We start from the raw sequence: 15,795 nt of genomic DNA, 5'->3' as shown, positions 1-15,795 counted from the left end.
GCTTGCTGTGGTCTATGATTGGATCAAGTCCCTCCTCTCTGTATGGAGGGAGGGTGAGGACCATACTCTGCTCAAAGGAGTCTGAGCATCTTGGCTCATCTGTCCCTAACAGCCTCAGAGCCCAAACGGAGGGATGCTATTGGTCTTTGTGTTGATTTGTTGTCTCTTTAAATTGTGCTAGCATTGAAATCTTAGGAACAAACGTTAACCCAGAGTAAAAAATGACTCACTGTCTCCTTCTTGTGTCAGGCTTTGCTTGTGTCTGGCTGACAGAGCCAGGTGGCTCCTGAGTCATAGGGAAAGGCCTGTCCTGAACTTGGATTCTGTCCAAACCCCTCTTCAAAACAATGAGTCCCTAATTCTTGTTCTGGCTTCTCAGAGGAATCCAGCCACCCAGCAGATATCTCACAATCCCCCCGCTTTCCCCAAGAGGAGTAGAAAATCTCTCCTACCCCAGCCTTTCTGGTCTTGGCAACAATTTTTACCCTGATCCAGCTGATTCCTATAGCTTCGTTGTGGGCAGGAAAAGCCTGATCCATTGAAAGAAAGACTTTATCAACTGAAACAGAGCAGGATAAAGCATATGCCTGAACATTTAATCACAATAACATTCAGCAAATATTTATTGAGTATGTACTAGGTGCCAGACACTGAGATTACAGCCCAGAGAAGACAAACAGGACTCTGTTGCCCCATGGCTCACATTCTATAGGGAAGGCAGACTTTGCACAAAGATGCACTCAGCCAATAGAGATAGGGCTGCTAATGGGTGTAACTGGAAATGACCTACCTGCCAGCCAGGGCATGGTGGCTGATCAACCAGAAAACTCCTCTTCAAGGTAGGAAGATCCGAGTAGACACAGAGAAATGTGTCTCCCAATTCTATGGCACCCGGCAGAAAGAGGTCTGGTGTTGTGCCTGCACAGTCTGATCAAACTGATGAGGAAGAGTAATCTGGGGGTCAAACAGGATAGACAGTGGACAGCGGGGTCTGCTCTCCAGGGGAGATTGGTACGAGTTCAAGGAGCAGTTTGGGCACCACTCCCACCTTTCCTGTGTCAATGCCCAACTCCAAAGCCAGCTATCAAGACAAGTATGGTGTGGAGAGAAGAGGGGGACAGAGCACCACTGATTGGAGAGTGGCCTCCTTCCCCCAACTCCTTTGCTAGCCCTTTACCATCATTATGACAGTCTCAAATCACCCCACCAGAGAACAAGGCAGTAAGAGCAGAGCTAAGGCTCAAGTCTGATAAAAACAGAATCCCAGCAGCTCCGCAGATTTTCCATACCCCACGCAGGCATGCACCACTGTGTCGGCTTCAGCCTCCCCCTGGGCTGGTCCTCTCTTTCCCACAGCTTAGGGATGCGTGACTCTCCCCTGCCCTGCTCCTCCTCCCCCAAGCAAAGAATTGCTGCCTTTGATGTACCCAGTTATGGAACTGTGTTCCTTCCTCCTTGCCAGCTTTGTCTAGGAAACACAAAGACAGTAAACAGGGGGTGGGTGAGCAGAGAGCTGAGATTTTTCTGGGAATGAGAATTAAGATCAGACTCAGGGTCTTTGGCCATTTCCCAAATGAATGAGTTTATCGCTGCCAGGGACAGCAAGTGTACAAAGCTCTTGGCAGTGACCTCTACTGATTTATGAGGGGTTCTGGTTTATTTCCCCTGTTCTGCAGACAACCAGTCTTAAGGGAAATGTGTATCCAGAATCTGCAAAGTGCAAGAAATCCACTAGCAGGACCAGCCATGCCCCCAGCAACAGGAAACTCCTAAGGGGCTAGAGAAAAAGAAGTGTGCTCTTTTCTCCTTTGACTTTTTCTTGTCTTGTCTTCCTTCTACCTTCTTTCCTTCCTTCCTCCCTCCTTTCTTTCTCGGGCCACCCTCTGCCTTCTTTCTACAAAAGAGATGATTGACTATCAGTCAGCACAAGAACCAGAAGCGACACCTGCCTCTGGACCCAGGGGAGAGCACCTACAGGGAGGATGAGGCTGGTTCTCCATATGTCAAGAACCAGTGTGATAAGGCTCTAAATAATCCCAGTAAACATCTTAGCCTCACTTCTCAGTGGTGGGCGGGAATTACACCCCTGTAGTGGTTGACACTCGCAGTACTGGGATGCCACCCTGATGAGACACACCACCATCATTTTCCTGTTTGGGGCCACACTGCTCTGATGATGGGATGCTCTGCTTGCCCAGGATGTTAAGGCTGAAGCAAAACCAACTGTAATCCACAGGACACACACGGGAGCTGGAGTGAGCCAGGAGTACACATTGTCTCTGAACCACACCTGCTACAAATCAATATTGTGCAATGAAAGCCCTCGTTTGAAACCTCCTCTCTCTTTAGACAAAACACAGTGACTCTCACCAGAGGTGGGAGAGGTAATCAGACAAATGCGCGGGGCCCCAGGTCACAAGCACATAGGGGCAGCTGAGCCACCAAAGGGGACCTTTATGTCCTCTCCTTGGCTGTGGGTCCTCAAACAGCAAAGTGCTCATATCCTAGCTTCAGAACATCCTTCTGCAGGGGAGACCCACTCAGCCAGATCTGTGCACAGCAGCCAAGAACCCCTTTTGTGATTTTCAAGTGCCCTAGTTTTCTTTCTGCAGGTGTAAGAGCCTCATCGTGACCCTCCATTCCCAAGTTTCCTGGAATAGTATTCAGACTTCAAGAGATGTTGGGTCCCCTTGTGGCCCCTTGAAGGAAAATGAGGGACAGGATGTGAGGCAATGTGTTGAGTGGGGTGATGGAGAAGAAACTGGCTGGGATTCAGGGCTCTGCTTGGCCCTTTCTAGCCCTGTCCATCATGCTTTAAGTGTGGAAATTTAAGTGGAAGCACCCTAAAAATGATTATGTGTGTCAAGTCATAATAATGACCTCATGCGTGACAGTCCTTGTGAGAGATGACATGTGGATGAAACAGACGGTGGGAAGATACCAGAGAAAGGAAGAAAGGGGAAGCCAAAAGGAATGGGAAGTGGAGCCCAACATGCTACCTTAGTTGTTGGAGCTGGCCACTCCGAGGCAGGACATAGGCGAACAGCCCTGTTTTACTGATGAGGGTGTAGGAACTCTAACAGGCGAGATGACTTGCCCAGGGTAAGTACAGAGCGAGCATGCGAACCCAGAGCTCATGCTCTTCCCACATTGATGTGCTGCTGTTCATTGTCCTGACTTGGGGTTTTGCTTGGCTCAGACAAACTAAGTCCCTTCATGTGTGGCCTCAGAGATACGTGGGGCCTCCTCTGGAGTCCTCAATCTGAGTCACCCTAGTGGTGGAGGTAGCCACTGCCCGCATTTGCTCTCTTTTGAGAACCATTCACAGCTACCACTATCAGCGACGACAATGGGAAAAACACCAGGGGTGGCCCAGGCTCTGGATTCTCCCCTAACAGCAGGTCACACACAACTTACCTACCATATTTAAAGAAAGCTGTGAACATCCTTTGCAAACAAGGCGCTAAGCTGGTGAAACATTTAGGGCAGATGGGCCCTTAGGAAGTTATGTCTAGCAAGTAGGTATCCTTGGGTCTCACCTTTCTAGAGAATTTTTTTTTTTGGTACTGAAGAATGAACCCAGATGCATTTTACCTCCAAGCGACAGCTGCAACCCAAACACTCTTTACTTTTTATTTTTTATTTTTTATTTATTTTTATTTTTATTTTTGGTGGTACTGGGGTTCCTAGAAGCCCTTCTACCTCCAGGCTACACTCCCAGACCTATATTATATTTTTATTTGGAAACAGGGTCTCTTAAGCCAGCGCGGCTGGCTTCGAACCTGCGATCCTCCTGTCTCCGCCTCCCAAGCGCGGGGATTACAAGCGTGCGCCACCACGCCCGGCTTTACTTTTTATTTTGAAACAGGGTCTCACTAACTTGATGAAGGTCTTGCTAAGTTGCTGAGGCTGGCCTAGAACTTGCGATCCTCCTTTCTCAGCCTCCCAAGAACTGGGATTTATAAGCATGCACCACTGTGCCTGGCTTCAAGAAACTTAAATATCTTCAATCAGAGTTCTTTAGACCTTAGGCAGGGTTAGTTGAATCCTAGAGAAGACAAATTCTGTTTCAATATGGGTCCTAGAGGACACCGTATTGTATGTGGGAAGAACGTGAAGTAGTCACAGTCATTATCTGCTTAATAAACATAGAAGAGGTGACAAAAAAAGGCACCACAGCCACATGAAATCCACATGAATGAGAGGCGGCTGCTTCTCGTGGATCAGCTTGGGTGACCATTTGGGATGATGTAGGTCTGAAATCAGAAGACACCATTTGGATTTCCTTGGCCTCCTAGCTGGACCCAAGGGTGCCTGGTTTCCACATAAAGCCTCACTCAAGGTCAAGAGAGGTTGTAAGAGTAAATGATCATTTGCCTTTACCTTGCAAGTACCCTACAGACGCATTCAATTTAACTGTCCAGGGGGCATGGCATTTTCTTGCTGTTCAATTCTTCTCTGGTAAGAGAACTCTGAAGACGGCTTCACATATAGGCTTTTACCTACCTAAACACCATAGGTATTAACTTGGAAAATTGTTTTCCTTTTCCTCTTCAACGTCATGGGGTGTGAAGCAAGAAATCTATGCTGAGAAGTAGCAACAAAAACATTTTGGAATTAAGTTCTCTGGTTCCTCCTCTCTAGGAACTACTAGTCGGTGTGGTAATAAACAGAACCAAATCACAAGCAGCTGATTTGTTCTCTTCAAAATGCATCCCCTCTCTTCTGTTCATTTCCCTAAAATAAAACCACCCACAGAATCAACTGAGTAACTCTTGGAGCAAGCAGGGCTGTGGCATTCTTGATTAAAATATGTCTGGCATGGAAGTTCAGGAAATGCCCTCCAATAGAAGATTAATACCAGGAAATTTGATGCAGTCTTGTGAAAGTGGCATACAATGCCACCACTTCCACCCCAGGAGCAAAGATGAACTGCCTCTGGAGGCTGGGAAGACCTCTACTTCTCAGTACTCTGGGGGCAAACATGAAATCGTGCTCCACTGGGCTTTGACTTTTAAACAAAGCAAATGTTAGGAACCTTGCATTCTCGAATCAAACTGCTTTTAAATGTCTCAGTTTAGGTAATAATAGAAACTTTGGGCTAGAGGCTTCTTGTCTACTCACAGTGAGTATAGACTTGATGGTGTCTTTCTTAGTTCCTTTATCACCTAGACTCATCCTGGCTCTGAGATTTCTCTCTGATGATTATGTGAATTTATGATGACTGAGTAGCATTCTGGTAACTGAGATTGAGCTAAATGGATGAGAAGGAACCTACTCACACATCTGTAGATTTCCAGGCCCAGAACATCTAGCATTTTGAGAGTATTCCAAGTTTTGCTGAATTTATATATTTAGAAATTAATTTATCCAGAATATATTGATTACCTACTATTTAGGCTCTCCTCAAAAAATCTTCAGCTTAAATCCAAAGGACAAGTTGCCTCTCCCACATTTTTATGATAGACATATTCAAGGTCATCATAATTCTAGATTGTCAAGAAAACCTCAAACACAGAGCCAGGCATGGTGGCATATGCTTATAATCCCAGTACTTGGGAAGCTGAGACAGAAGAATTATAAATTTCAGACAAGTCTTGGCAAATTGGACCTATTTCAAAATGAAAAAAATACTCTATGGCCATACCACACTGAACACATCTGATATTCTCAAAATAAAAAATAAAAAATATTGGAGGTGTAGCTCAGCAGTACCACACCCCTGTGTTTAGTCTCCAGCATCACAAACAATACCACCTAAAATCTTAACCACATACAGAATATTACCTCAGTGTTGTAGGAACTTAAAAAGAGTAAAGAACAAAATTCCTGCTCCTGTCAGATAACTTTTAAATCCAGAGGTCTGGAGGTCCTGGATACTCTAAGGACAGAGTGGGACAGGCAGCTCAGCATTACTGCAGGACAGAAAAGGAGGGGCGACTGGGAAGGCTAGGTGGGAACCTACAGCCATCAAAGGCAAGGGATAAGGTTTGTCCACCTAATTCAAATGTCAATCCATTTGAAGGACAGATATCCAATCCAATCCAAACCAATCTAATCTCAGTGACCTGTTTGGTGTTTGGTTTGTAAAGAACAATGTGCTCTCAGAAAAGCTCTGTCTGATGAAAAAAAGCAATCGAAGCCTCCTATTTCCTGTGATTTCCTTCAGCATAGAACTTCATACCCTGCCGGTCAAGGTCTCCCAGCTTGAATGGGAGAATAGACGTTCATGAAATGGATGGCTGGGTAGATGGACTTAGGGACACAGTTCTTGGAACATCTTTTGATACTCTGAGGCTCTTAAACTCTGCCAGCCACCTGATTCCTGCTTCCCTCTGGAGCCTGTGGAGGCTCTCTAGAAAGAGGCAAGTTCCAAAGAGAAAGCTCTATTCTAAATACTTCCTGTGGTTTAATTCTTTTCTCTGACAACTTTCAATAAAGCTTTAGCCTAAAACCCCCAAGATTCAGATCTCGTTGCCAGCTCTAGTCCAAACCTTCAACACCTTCCTACTGTCTTTCCGATGAGAGAGTTCAAGTTTCTTAGGTGGATACTCAAGGATCCCCCTGACATCTGGTTCTTAGACATCTTTCCTGCAAGAGCAGACATCTTCTTGGAAGAATTATTTTTTGATCTTAGTTTGGAATTATGAGGCTCCAGGGAATAAGAAAGCCATTAATTTTTGTGAGTTCACATTTACAGATAGATTACACTTTTGTACTTTTTCAAAGACTTTTCGAGGCTATTAGCTCATCCAATTTTGCCAAAATCCCTAGTGGGATGCAAAGAAGGCATCATCCTCATTTTACAGATGAGGGAAGCCAGGTACAAAAGGTCAAGGCCCTGGCCTGAGGTGGCATGGCAAGTAGGTGAGTGCAGGTCCTCAAATGCCCCGTGGTTGATAACGGAGAATACAATCCATAGAGTAAAAACTGAGTCCTTTAAAAAAAGAAAAGCATGGCCCATTTTCCCCCTCTCCGCTCAAGGCTAAATCTATGAAATTGGAACAGCAAAGCAAACAGCTGAAGGCTATGGTCACAGCCCACGGACCTTTATGGAAGATTTGGTCTTAGCCCAAATTTTCAAAAAAGCCAAACGGATCAGCAAAACACAAGTACAAATGTTAGGCCCCTGCTGACGGGGTATTTTGTGGAATATTTCCACAGGAAGCAAACACTGGCAATTAACCTTGCCATAACAATGCATGTGGTCAAATAAAAGACAAATTCAGAGAGAGAGAGAGAGAGAGAGAGAGAGAGAGAAGCACAATTCATACCCAGTCTCTGCCTCTGCTTCCAATGAACACATCATTTTGGCTGGGCCTTCACTTGGGCTGCTGACTGCCAACATTGTGGTATATGCTCTTATTTCTGTGAGTGTTCTGAACACTGTGAGAGGCATCTGAGAACTATCAGGACTTCCCGAGGTAGACATTCAGAGCTCTGAATCTTAAAGAAGGGGGGACTTCAAAGGGCTTCGGTGTCAATATCTCCATTTAGCAGATGGGCAAAATAAGGGAAGAAAATTTAAAAGGTAAAAATGTATAATTCTAGAAAAACGTGTACAACAGAAACAGGACCAGAGCCTACAGCCTGGTTCTGCACCCTCTTCTAGGGTTTCTCCAAGTTTCAGTGTGACAACCAGGTCTTCAGCACTGCAAATCCAGGGTTAAGTATAGTCTATGCTGCAGACCCTTGGCCAATAATTTGGGAGAGCTGAGTGTAAGACCTTGCTGGTCATGAGACACTATGAACTTTAATCTCCTTTCCTGTTATAGTTTGAATGTGGAATGTATCCCAAAGTCTCTCATGTCCCTAATACAGCAGTGTCCAGAGGTGGGGCCTTGGAGAAGTGATTAGACGTCATCAGTGGATAATCCATTGATGGCTGCATGCACTATTGGGAGGGGGAACCTACTAAGTAGGTCACTGGGGGAAGCTCTGTAAGGGTTCTCTTTTCCTGGCCCGTTTCCCTCCCCCCCTCTGCTTCCTGGCTGCTATGAGCTGAGCAACTCTCCTCTGCCATGCCCTTGCACCAGGTTTCCACCTTGGAGCCAACCAATCATGGACGGAACCCTTGAAACCATGCACTGAAACAAATCTTTCCTCCTTTAAGTTTTTCTTCTTAGGTATTTTGATCACAAAATGCAGCAATATACAGCAAAATACAGCAAGGTAAAGCTGACTAATGCATTTCCTTACCTGGAAACCTCTGAATTGCACCTGCTTTGCTTGGTCAGGGAAGAGTAAGGCAGTGTGAATTTCATAGCACTGGTCAACTGCCGCTCCGCAACTCTCAACTCTCAAATAGAAACATTCAGACACTGCTGTGTTGCTGTGACTGTACCCAAACCAAGTCTCCTCCAACCAACCAGCCCCATAGAAACTGAAGATTAACCTTCCCAACCTTGCATCCTGTATCGTTCTGGATTTATTGAAGCATTTCAATGATTTTCACAATATATTGGTTGGCACAGAAGCCATAGCTACAGCCTTTAGTTCAAACCCTTTCTTTGAGCTAAGAATGAATTTTATGTTTTAAAATAGTTGAAAAAGCTGAGCACAGTGGTGCATACCAATAATCCCAGCACTTGGAAGGCTGAGAAGGAGGATCACAGGTTCAAGGCCAGACTTAGCAACTTAGTGAGATACTGCTTCAAATAGAAAATAAAATAGGGCTGAAGGTGTAGTTCAAAGGTAGAATGCTCCTGGGTCCAATCCCCAATATCAAAATAGTAGATAAAATAATTGAACAACTTAAAAGAAGATCTTCATAAAAATTATTTGAAATTGAATTTTATAGGGGACACAGCCATGGACACACACTCTTGTTGCTAACATTGTCATGCTGTAGCTGTCTTTCTTTGGCAGAACTGGGTAATGGTGACACACACCATGTGACCCACAAAACCTTTATACTATCTGTTCCTTTGCAGATAGCTTAGCTTTCTTTTTTTTTTTTTTTTTTTGGTACTGGGGTTCCTGGAAGCCCTTCTATCTCCGGGCTACACACCCAGACCTACTTTTACATTTTTATTTGGAAACAGGGTCTCCTAAGCCAGCGCGCGCGGCTGGCTTCGAACCTGCGCGATCCTCCTGTCTCTGCCTCCCAAGCGCGGGGATTACAAGCGTGCGCCACCACGCCACCACGCCTGGCGACAGCTTAGCTTTCTAACTTCCCTGGCTTAACATAAAAGGCAAAATCACTTTATTTGCATCATCATCCTGTTATAGACTAAATTTGTGCTCTTCAAAATCCATACAGCCAAGCATGGTGGTGCATGCTTGTAATCCCAGCATTCGGGAGGCAGAGACCGGGGGATCGCGGTTCACAGACAGCCTTAGTTACCTAGCGAGGTCCTTCACAACTCAGTGAGACCCTGTTTCACAAAACAAAAAGACTAAATATAGGTCTGGGGGTAGAGCTCAGAGGTACAATGCCCCTGGGTTCAATCATCCCAGGATGGGATTAGTGTTCTTATAAAAGGAGGAGAAGAGAAAAAAAATGCTCTCTCTTTTCTCCTATGAGAGGACACAATAGGAAGGTAGCCTTCAGTAAGCCAGGAAGAGGGTTCTTATCAGGAAATATATCTTCAGGCACATTAAACCTGGATTTACCAAGCACTAGAATGGTGATAAATAAATGATGGTGTTTAAGACATTAAACATTAAGACATAATCTGTTATATGTTGTTATAGCAGCCTGATAAGACCTAACACATACCTATATACATAAATTGAAGAAAATACAGATGGTTTCTAACTTAGGATAATGGATCACTTTATATTTTTCATCATTATGGTGGTATGAAAGCTACATGCATTTGGTGGAGACTGTATTTGAATTTTGAGTCTTTTTTCTTAGGCTAGCGATTTGTGCTACGACACTTGTGATGCAGTGGATGAAACCACAGCCTTACGTTAGCCTTGTGGTTATGAGGGGAAAAACAGCTGATACTCCATGCTGTACTGTGTTGCTAAGCTAGCATATTTGGTAGGTTAGGTCTACTAAATGCTTTTTTGACTTAATATTTTTAGCTTACCATGAGTTTATCAGTATGCAACCCCACTGTAAGCCAAGGAGTATCTGAATATCAAAACAGTGGTTATCTCTCTCACTAATTACACGCAATTATTTGAAAGAATTTCCCCAAATGTGTTACACATTAGAGTATTTTTAAAAAGAATATTAGAAAATTAGGAAAATAATGTAGTTAATATGCTTCACTTCCCCTCTTCCCCATCCCATACCATGCACAGATTCTGTTGTATCTCCCTTCTTTTATATGTGGGAAAAGAAGGACTCAAGGAATTTGAATAACTTGTCCCAGGCCACTCTGCTAGTAAAAATCACTGGTATATTTATGATGGAAATGCACTTATGAAATAATAGAGAACAGGCTGAAAATTGGGATTGGTTTAAGAGGAGTGTTTGAGTTCATGGGAGACCAATCCTAACCGATAATGAGAAGATAGATTCAGATAGATTTTTGTATCTACTCTACCTCACCCTCACAAGATTGCTGTGGAAAGGAGATATACCTAAAAAATCGCAGAGCACTGTGCTACGGAAGAATGGTATTTAAAACCTTGTCAAGGCTGGCGGATCTCAGGTTCGCAGCCAGCTCCAGATACTTAGCGAGTCCCTCTACAACTTAGTGAGACACTGTTCCAAAAGAAAAATAAAATAGGGCTGGGATGGGAATGTAGCTCGGAGGTAGAATACCCCTGGGTTTAATATTAAAACAAAAACAAAAACAAAAAACTTTGTCCAGGTACAATGTAATAACTTTCAACCCCAAATGGAGGACTGGTTGACTAAATTACAGTACCTCCCCACCATGGAATACTATGCAACAGTCAAAGAACTGTTGACGATAATCATAGTACTGTTCCAGCATCAGCAATACGGCTTTTATATTGCTCTGTGGTAATGGAGGATAAAGCACATAAGTATTGTGATATCATCTGTGGTGTGTCCTTGAGAATTACATTCTCAGCAGAAGGAAAGGAGGCACATATCTAAGAAAGAAGAATTTAAATAAAGCCCCCTGTAGTTCTGAATTTGAATCGAAAGTACCGATATGAACTCAGGATGTACTTTTATTACAAACAACACTATATTTTCCTAGCAATGTCCACTGAAGAGGCCAATCATGGACGAAGAATCCAGGAACAATGAGCATTCCTAACTGTTTAGACTGTGGGCTCTAAAAGCCCTGTATGTTACCATCACTATGAACAACATTATGATGTGAGACTATAATGCACCAATAAAACTATTAAATAAATAAATAAAAGTCATTTCCCATCAAAAGGAGCCATGGATCCTTGCATAAATGGCTTTTTCCAGGTCTATAGAAGATCCTGGAACATCTTAGTTTCCTTGCTAGTTGGATGACATCAAAGACAACTAGTGAAATGTCAGGAGGAGCCCATTGACCAGAGATGCCACAATCCAAGCACCAGTAAAAATTATAAGCAAAATAGACGAGACACAGTAAATTTGTTTAAATATGACTTTACAAAGATACTGGAAGCAAAACAAAATTTCTCATTGATCATCACGGCAAGAAGATAGTAAATCACTCATGTTGAAACTTAGCAAATAAAGAGAAACAAAAGCCACACACATACATTTCTCCACCTTTCTTACAGGAACTGCTAATCAAATAGTAGTTGAGTAAAGCTTCTTTTTATGGAAGTATTCCAGCTAAAAAGTGAAGGAGGAATGATAAAGTAAGAACACGGCCACTTTATAACCCCTAATTAACTAATGGATCCAAGGAACCAACATCAACAGCTGCGAAAATCATAAAAAGATACTGTCAGACATTACAGTGACTTCTGATAAGAGAATACAACGTGATCCATGAAGTAGTTTTGTCCATAAAGGTTAAGCCTATATCTGATTAAATATCTAAATGAAGCAACTGATTAATAGGGAATTCAGCAGATAGAGGGACATGTTAAAGAGCACCATAGGGCTATACTCAGAACAATCCAGACCATGGAAATCTTTACAGGACAAAGGATCCAACTCCTTCATCACATGAAGAGGAGAGGAAGAGAACTAAAGGAACCAGTGGGTTAAAGGACACTTAAACGTCAATCGATTGCAATGTGAAGCCCTTTCTTGTATTCTGATGTTAAATGAAGATTTTTTTAAAGGGCTGCTATAAGTTTGAAGACTTGCTGGCATTTGATGATTTTAAGAAATTAATGCTAATTTGTTAAATTAATTAATTGTGAAAACATTAAAAGGGTCAGTCTCTTATTAACCAGGAGCAGGAGAAAAAGTGGGTGGGAAACAGATAAAAAGGAGATCAATCACGTATCCATGATAGTTGGGGTTAGATGTAGGTCCACAAAGGCTTAGTTTTCTGCTCTTTCTACTTTTCCATTCAACATTTTCCATAATAAAAGTTTAACATAAATCTTTCCTGATGTCATACCCAGAACGATCACACTGGCTGGGTACCCTGTGCTTCTGACCAGGATCTTTTCTAATGTCTCTTGAGTAATGGATACTTGAGCTTCATTCAGGTTTGGATCGTTCAGCTGAGGAACCCGTGGAGCTTCTCTATCACCCTCCTTCTCGGGCCCTGTCGGTTTGGTGCTTGGAAGCATACACACATACACATACAAAAATATTCCTGAAGTAAAGAAAAGAGTTCCCGTGACTCTAATATTTTACTCCAAAATGTCAAAGGACATAGGGACCCATGATTTCATCAGGGAAAGAGACAGAGCTCCACAGAGCCAATTCCGCCCGGACCCAGGCATTTGATGGAGCTCAGCCCAAGGGGAGAAGAGACAGATGTGGTATTTAGGTTGGTGGCTGTTTGACCAGGAACGCTGGTTGTGTACTCATGCCATTGTATGCATTGGTGCAGTTATACCAAATTTCCTAAATTAGATAATCAGGTCTACAAGAAGGTAAGTCAGACAAATTCTCTACTGAGCACCCCACAGATAGAAGAAATAAGGAATGGGTCAAGAAAACAGCAAACTGTTAAGCCCTGCCTTTGGATGTGGGAAGGTGGGAGGAACTAAAAACGAGGGAGCAGGAAGCCAGAAAATGATGTAATGCATATCTTTAGAAATGACACCTCCCAGCCCTCAAGGTTAAGCCGGCTATTTAGGGTGGCTTCTGTTCTTCCACCAGCTGCATCTGCGAGGGTAACTGCTGCCTTGGGGGTCAGGAGTCCCTCTGACGGCGTGCTCCAACACTGCAGTCCACCCCTCAGCGCTCTTTTCACTCAACCTCATTGACGTATGGCTTCCCACACTAGCCCATGAGCTTGATGGGGACAGGGGCTTTTGTCTGTTCCTTGTGTTGTCTCCTCACATAACCCAGGGCCTGGAATAGAGAGGTGCTAAAGAGTATCAGCTGCACCGTTGGAAATCACCATGCAAGCAGTACAGTGAGAGTTACTAGTGAGGACACCATAGCCGGACAGACGTGGGCTTCACTCAGGGCCCTGCCAGCTCACTGTACCCACTTTATCCGTGTTGCATTATGGCTTCCAGATTCTACTACTGACCTATCACAAGACTTCAGATTTTGTAAAGCACTTTGAGATTTTCCTGGAAGAGGTCCCCAACTTACGGTATTTTGACTTAGGATTTTTATTTTACTTCACATGGTGCAGAAATGACAAGCATTTGGTAGGCTCTGTACTTCAGATTTGTACCTTTCCCTGGGCTAGCCATATGCAGGATGATCCCTTCTCAAGGTGCTGGACAGTGGCAGCTCCCAGCTGGCCCATGTGTTCAGGAGGGGAACAAGCGGCTCTCTACAGTGTCCTGTCTATGCTAAGCTTCGACAGGTGTATTAAGTGCATTTTCAACTTACGATGCTTCAACTCCTGATAGGTTCATCAGGATATAACCCCATCCATTGTAAGCTGAGAAGCAGCTGTCACTAGAGACTTCCATTTTTGTGTAATGACATAATTCATCTAGAAAAATGATCTTGGAATTTCATTGTGCACCTATCTAGAATGGTTTCTGTTGATAAACCTATAAATAATAAACTCCCCATTTCTAACTACTCATAATGCCCTGGATTGGTGTTAAGGGGTCAGGTGGTGATGGAGACAACAGAACGCCTATGGCACAACCACCTACATAGGTAAGCAAACCTGGGCGTCTTCAAACGTGTATCTCCCTCCATCTTTGACGTTCTGACTGGTTATCTCATAGCTGTGAGAATCCAGGTTGATTGCACTCGGGGCTCCGGGAGCCAGAAACTCTTGCCAGATTTCTTCCACCCTCTTGGCCACATCCTGCAGGGGTTGTTTCTTGAGATCCTGGACAGCCAGCCAGAACCTAAAGTCAAAGCAGAAGCAGAGTCAGTTCCATCTGGATGCAGTTGGAGAGGGTCTCAGAGCTGATGCTCCCGGGAACTCATTCCTTCTCCTCCTCCATCTGCCCACTGCCTCTACCTGGGCCACAAAGATCATGGAGCTGCTGAGAGTACAAAGGACATTCTGCCCTTGTGGAGAACAGAAAAGAAGAGCACATAGGGAGATCCATGCGCACATGGTGACCAACGAGAGATTTCTCTCCCTCCACATCAGATTTCTCAATCTTGGCACCATTGACATTTCAGATTGGATAATTGTTGGTGTGTGTGTGTGTGTGTGTGTGTGTGTGTGTGTGTGTGTGTGGTGTAGGGGGTGTGTCCTGTGCATTGTAGGATGTGAAGCAGAAACTTTGGCCTTTTCCTACTGGATGTCAATAGCACCACCCAGTTATGATGACCAAAAATGTTTCCAGACATTACTGAATATTCCCTGAGAGGCAGAATCATCCCTGATTGGGAACCACTGATCTAAACACAAGCCTCTACACAATGAAAGTCCTTTGTCACATCTGGTTGGGAGGCAGGCACGGTGGCACAGGCCTATAATCCTAGTACTTGGGAGGCTGAGACCAGATGATTGCAGGTTTGAGGTCAGCCTCAGCAATTTAGTGAGACTTTGTTTCAAAATAAAAGGGACTGCAGGTCTGGTTCAGAGGTGGAGTGCCCCTGGGTTCAATCTATAATACAAAAAAAAAAAAAAAAAAAAAAGGTTGGTTGGGTTCACTTAGAGGTATCAAAAAGGTGATCACAGAAGCAGGCAGAGTCCTGGACTCATAAATAACATTGAGCTGGTGTGCTGGAGTGAGATGTTCGAGGTGGAGAAACGGAGCTGTTCACATTGGTGTTCGACGTGGTGCTTGACATATATAGTAGGTACTCAATACATGGCTTTTAGATTGGAGATGGGCTCATCTAGGACAAAGCTGCAAGGGCTCCCATGGGGGCCTCTCTGCCAGAGGATTCCCCAGGGAGACTCAGAGAGAGCAGTCTCCTGCTCACTTCCATTCGCCTCTCCCCAATTCCTCAGCATCCGCAGGGGAGTCGCCACTGGCGGGGCTGCGCGTGAGTGCTTTTCTACTGAGAGCGCAGCAACCAGGGCCAGACCTGAGCAGCAGCTCCCAGGCTCTGTGGACGGCTCCCAGGACAGCGTTCAGCGGCCCCCAGAGCTGGACAGTACACTCTGCCCTGTGCAGAGGACAGGCCAGTTTCCCCAACAATGAGAAAAGAGGACAGGTTCCCGCTGCCATGGGGATATCACCTGCCATCCAGTCAGTGAAAGGAGAGAAGAGGAAAAGCTGAACCACAACATGGTGGAAAGTGCGTTCAATCTGTCATCGAATCTCATCCAAAGGAAGATGTACTTGTTTTTTTTTTTTCTCCAAAAAAAGGTTCAGCATATTTTTCTGTTCAAAGAAGTATCTTTGGAG

The 15,795-nt window shown here is 44.2% G+C and overlaps 1 protein-coding gene across 1 annotated transcript in view; it reads right to left on the bottom strand.

The window, feature by feature from the left end:
* RGS6 (regulator of G protein signaling 6) overlaps positions 1 to 15,795 on the bottom strand; it is a gene marked incomplete at both ends in the record, with an annotated part of 626,537 nt that overhangs the window by 25,786 nt on the left and 584,956 nt on the right. The window contains 4 exons of the mRNA XM_080707173.1: positions 453 to 559; positions 12,453 to 12,616; positions 13,290 to 13,360; positions 14,145 to 14,331. Coding sequence (XP_080563299.1) covers positions 453 to 559; positions 12,453 to 12,616; positions 13,290 to 13,360; positions 14,145 to 14,331 — 529 coding nt within the window. The remainder of the gene's footprint in view (positions 1 to 452; positions 560 to 12,452; positions 12,617 to 13,289; positions 13,361 to 14,144; positions 14,332 to 15,795) is intronic.

This window comes from Muscardinus avellanarius (assembly GCF_963383645.1).
Source record: "Muscardinus avellanarius genome assembly, chromosome: 12".
In the NCBI taxonomy this organism is placed as follows: domain Eukaryota; kingdom Metazoa; phylum Chordata; class Mammalia; order Rodentia; family Gliridae; genus Muscardinus; species Muscardinus avellanarius.
The sequence above is the reverse complement of the archived record's forward strand: the minus strand, read 5'-3'. Positions and strand labels throughout refer to the sequence as shown.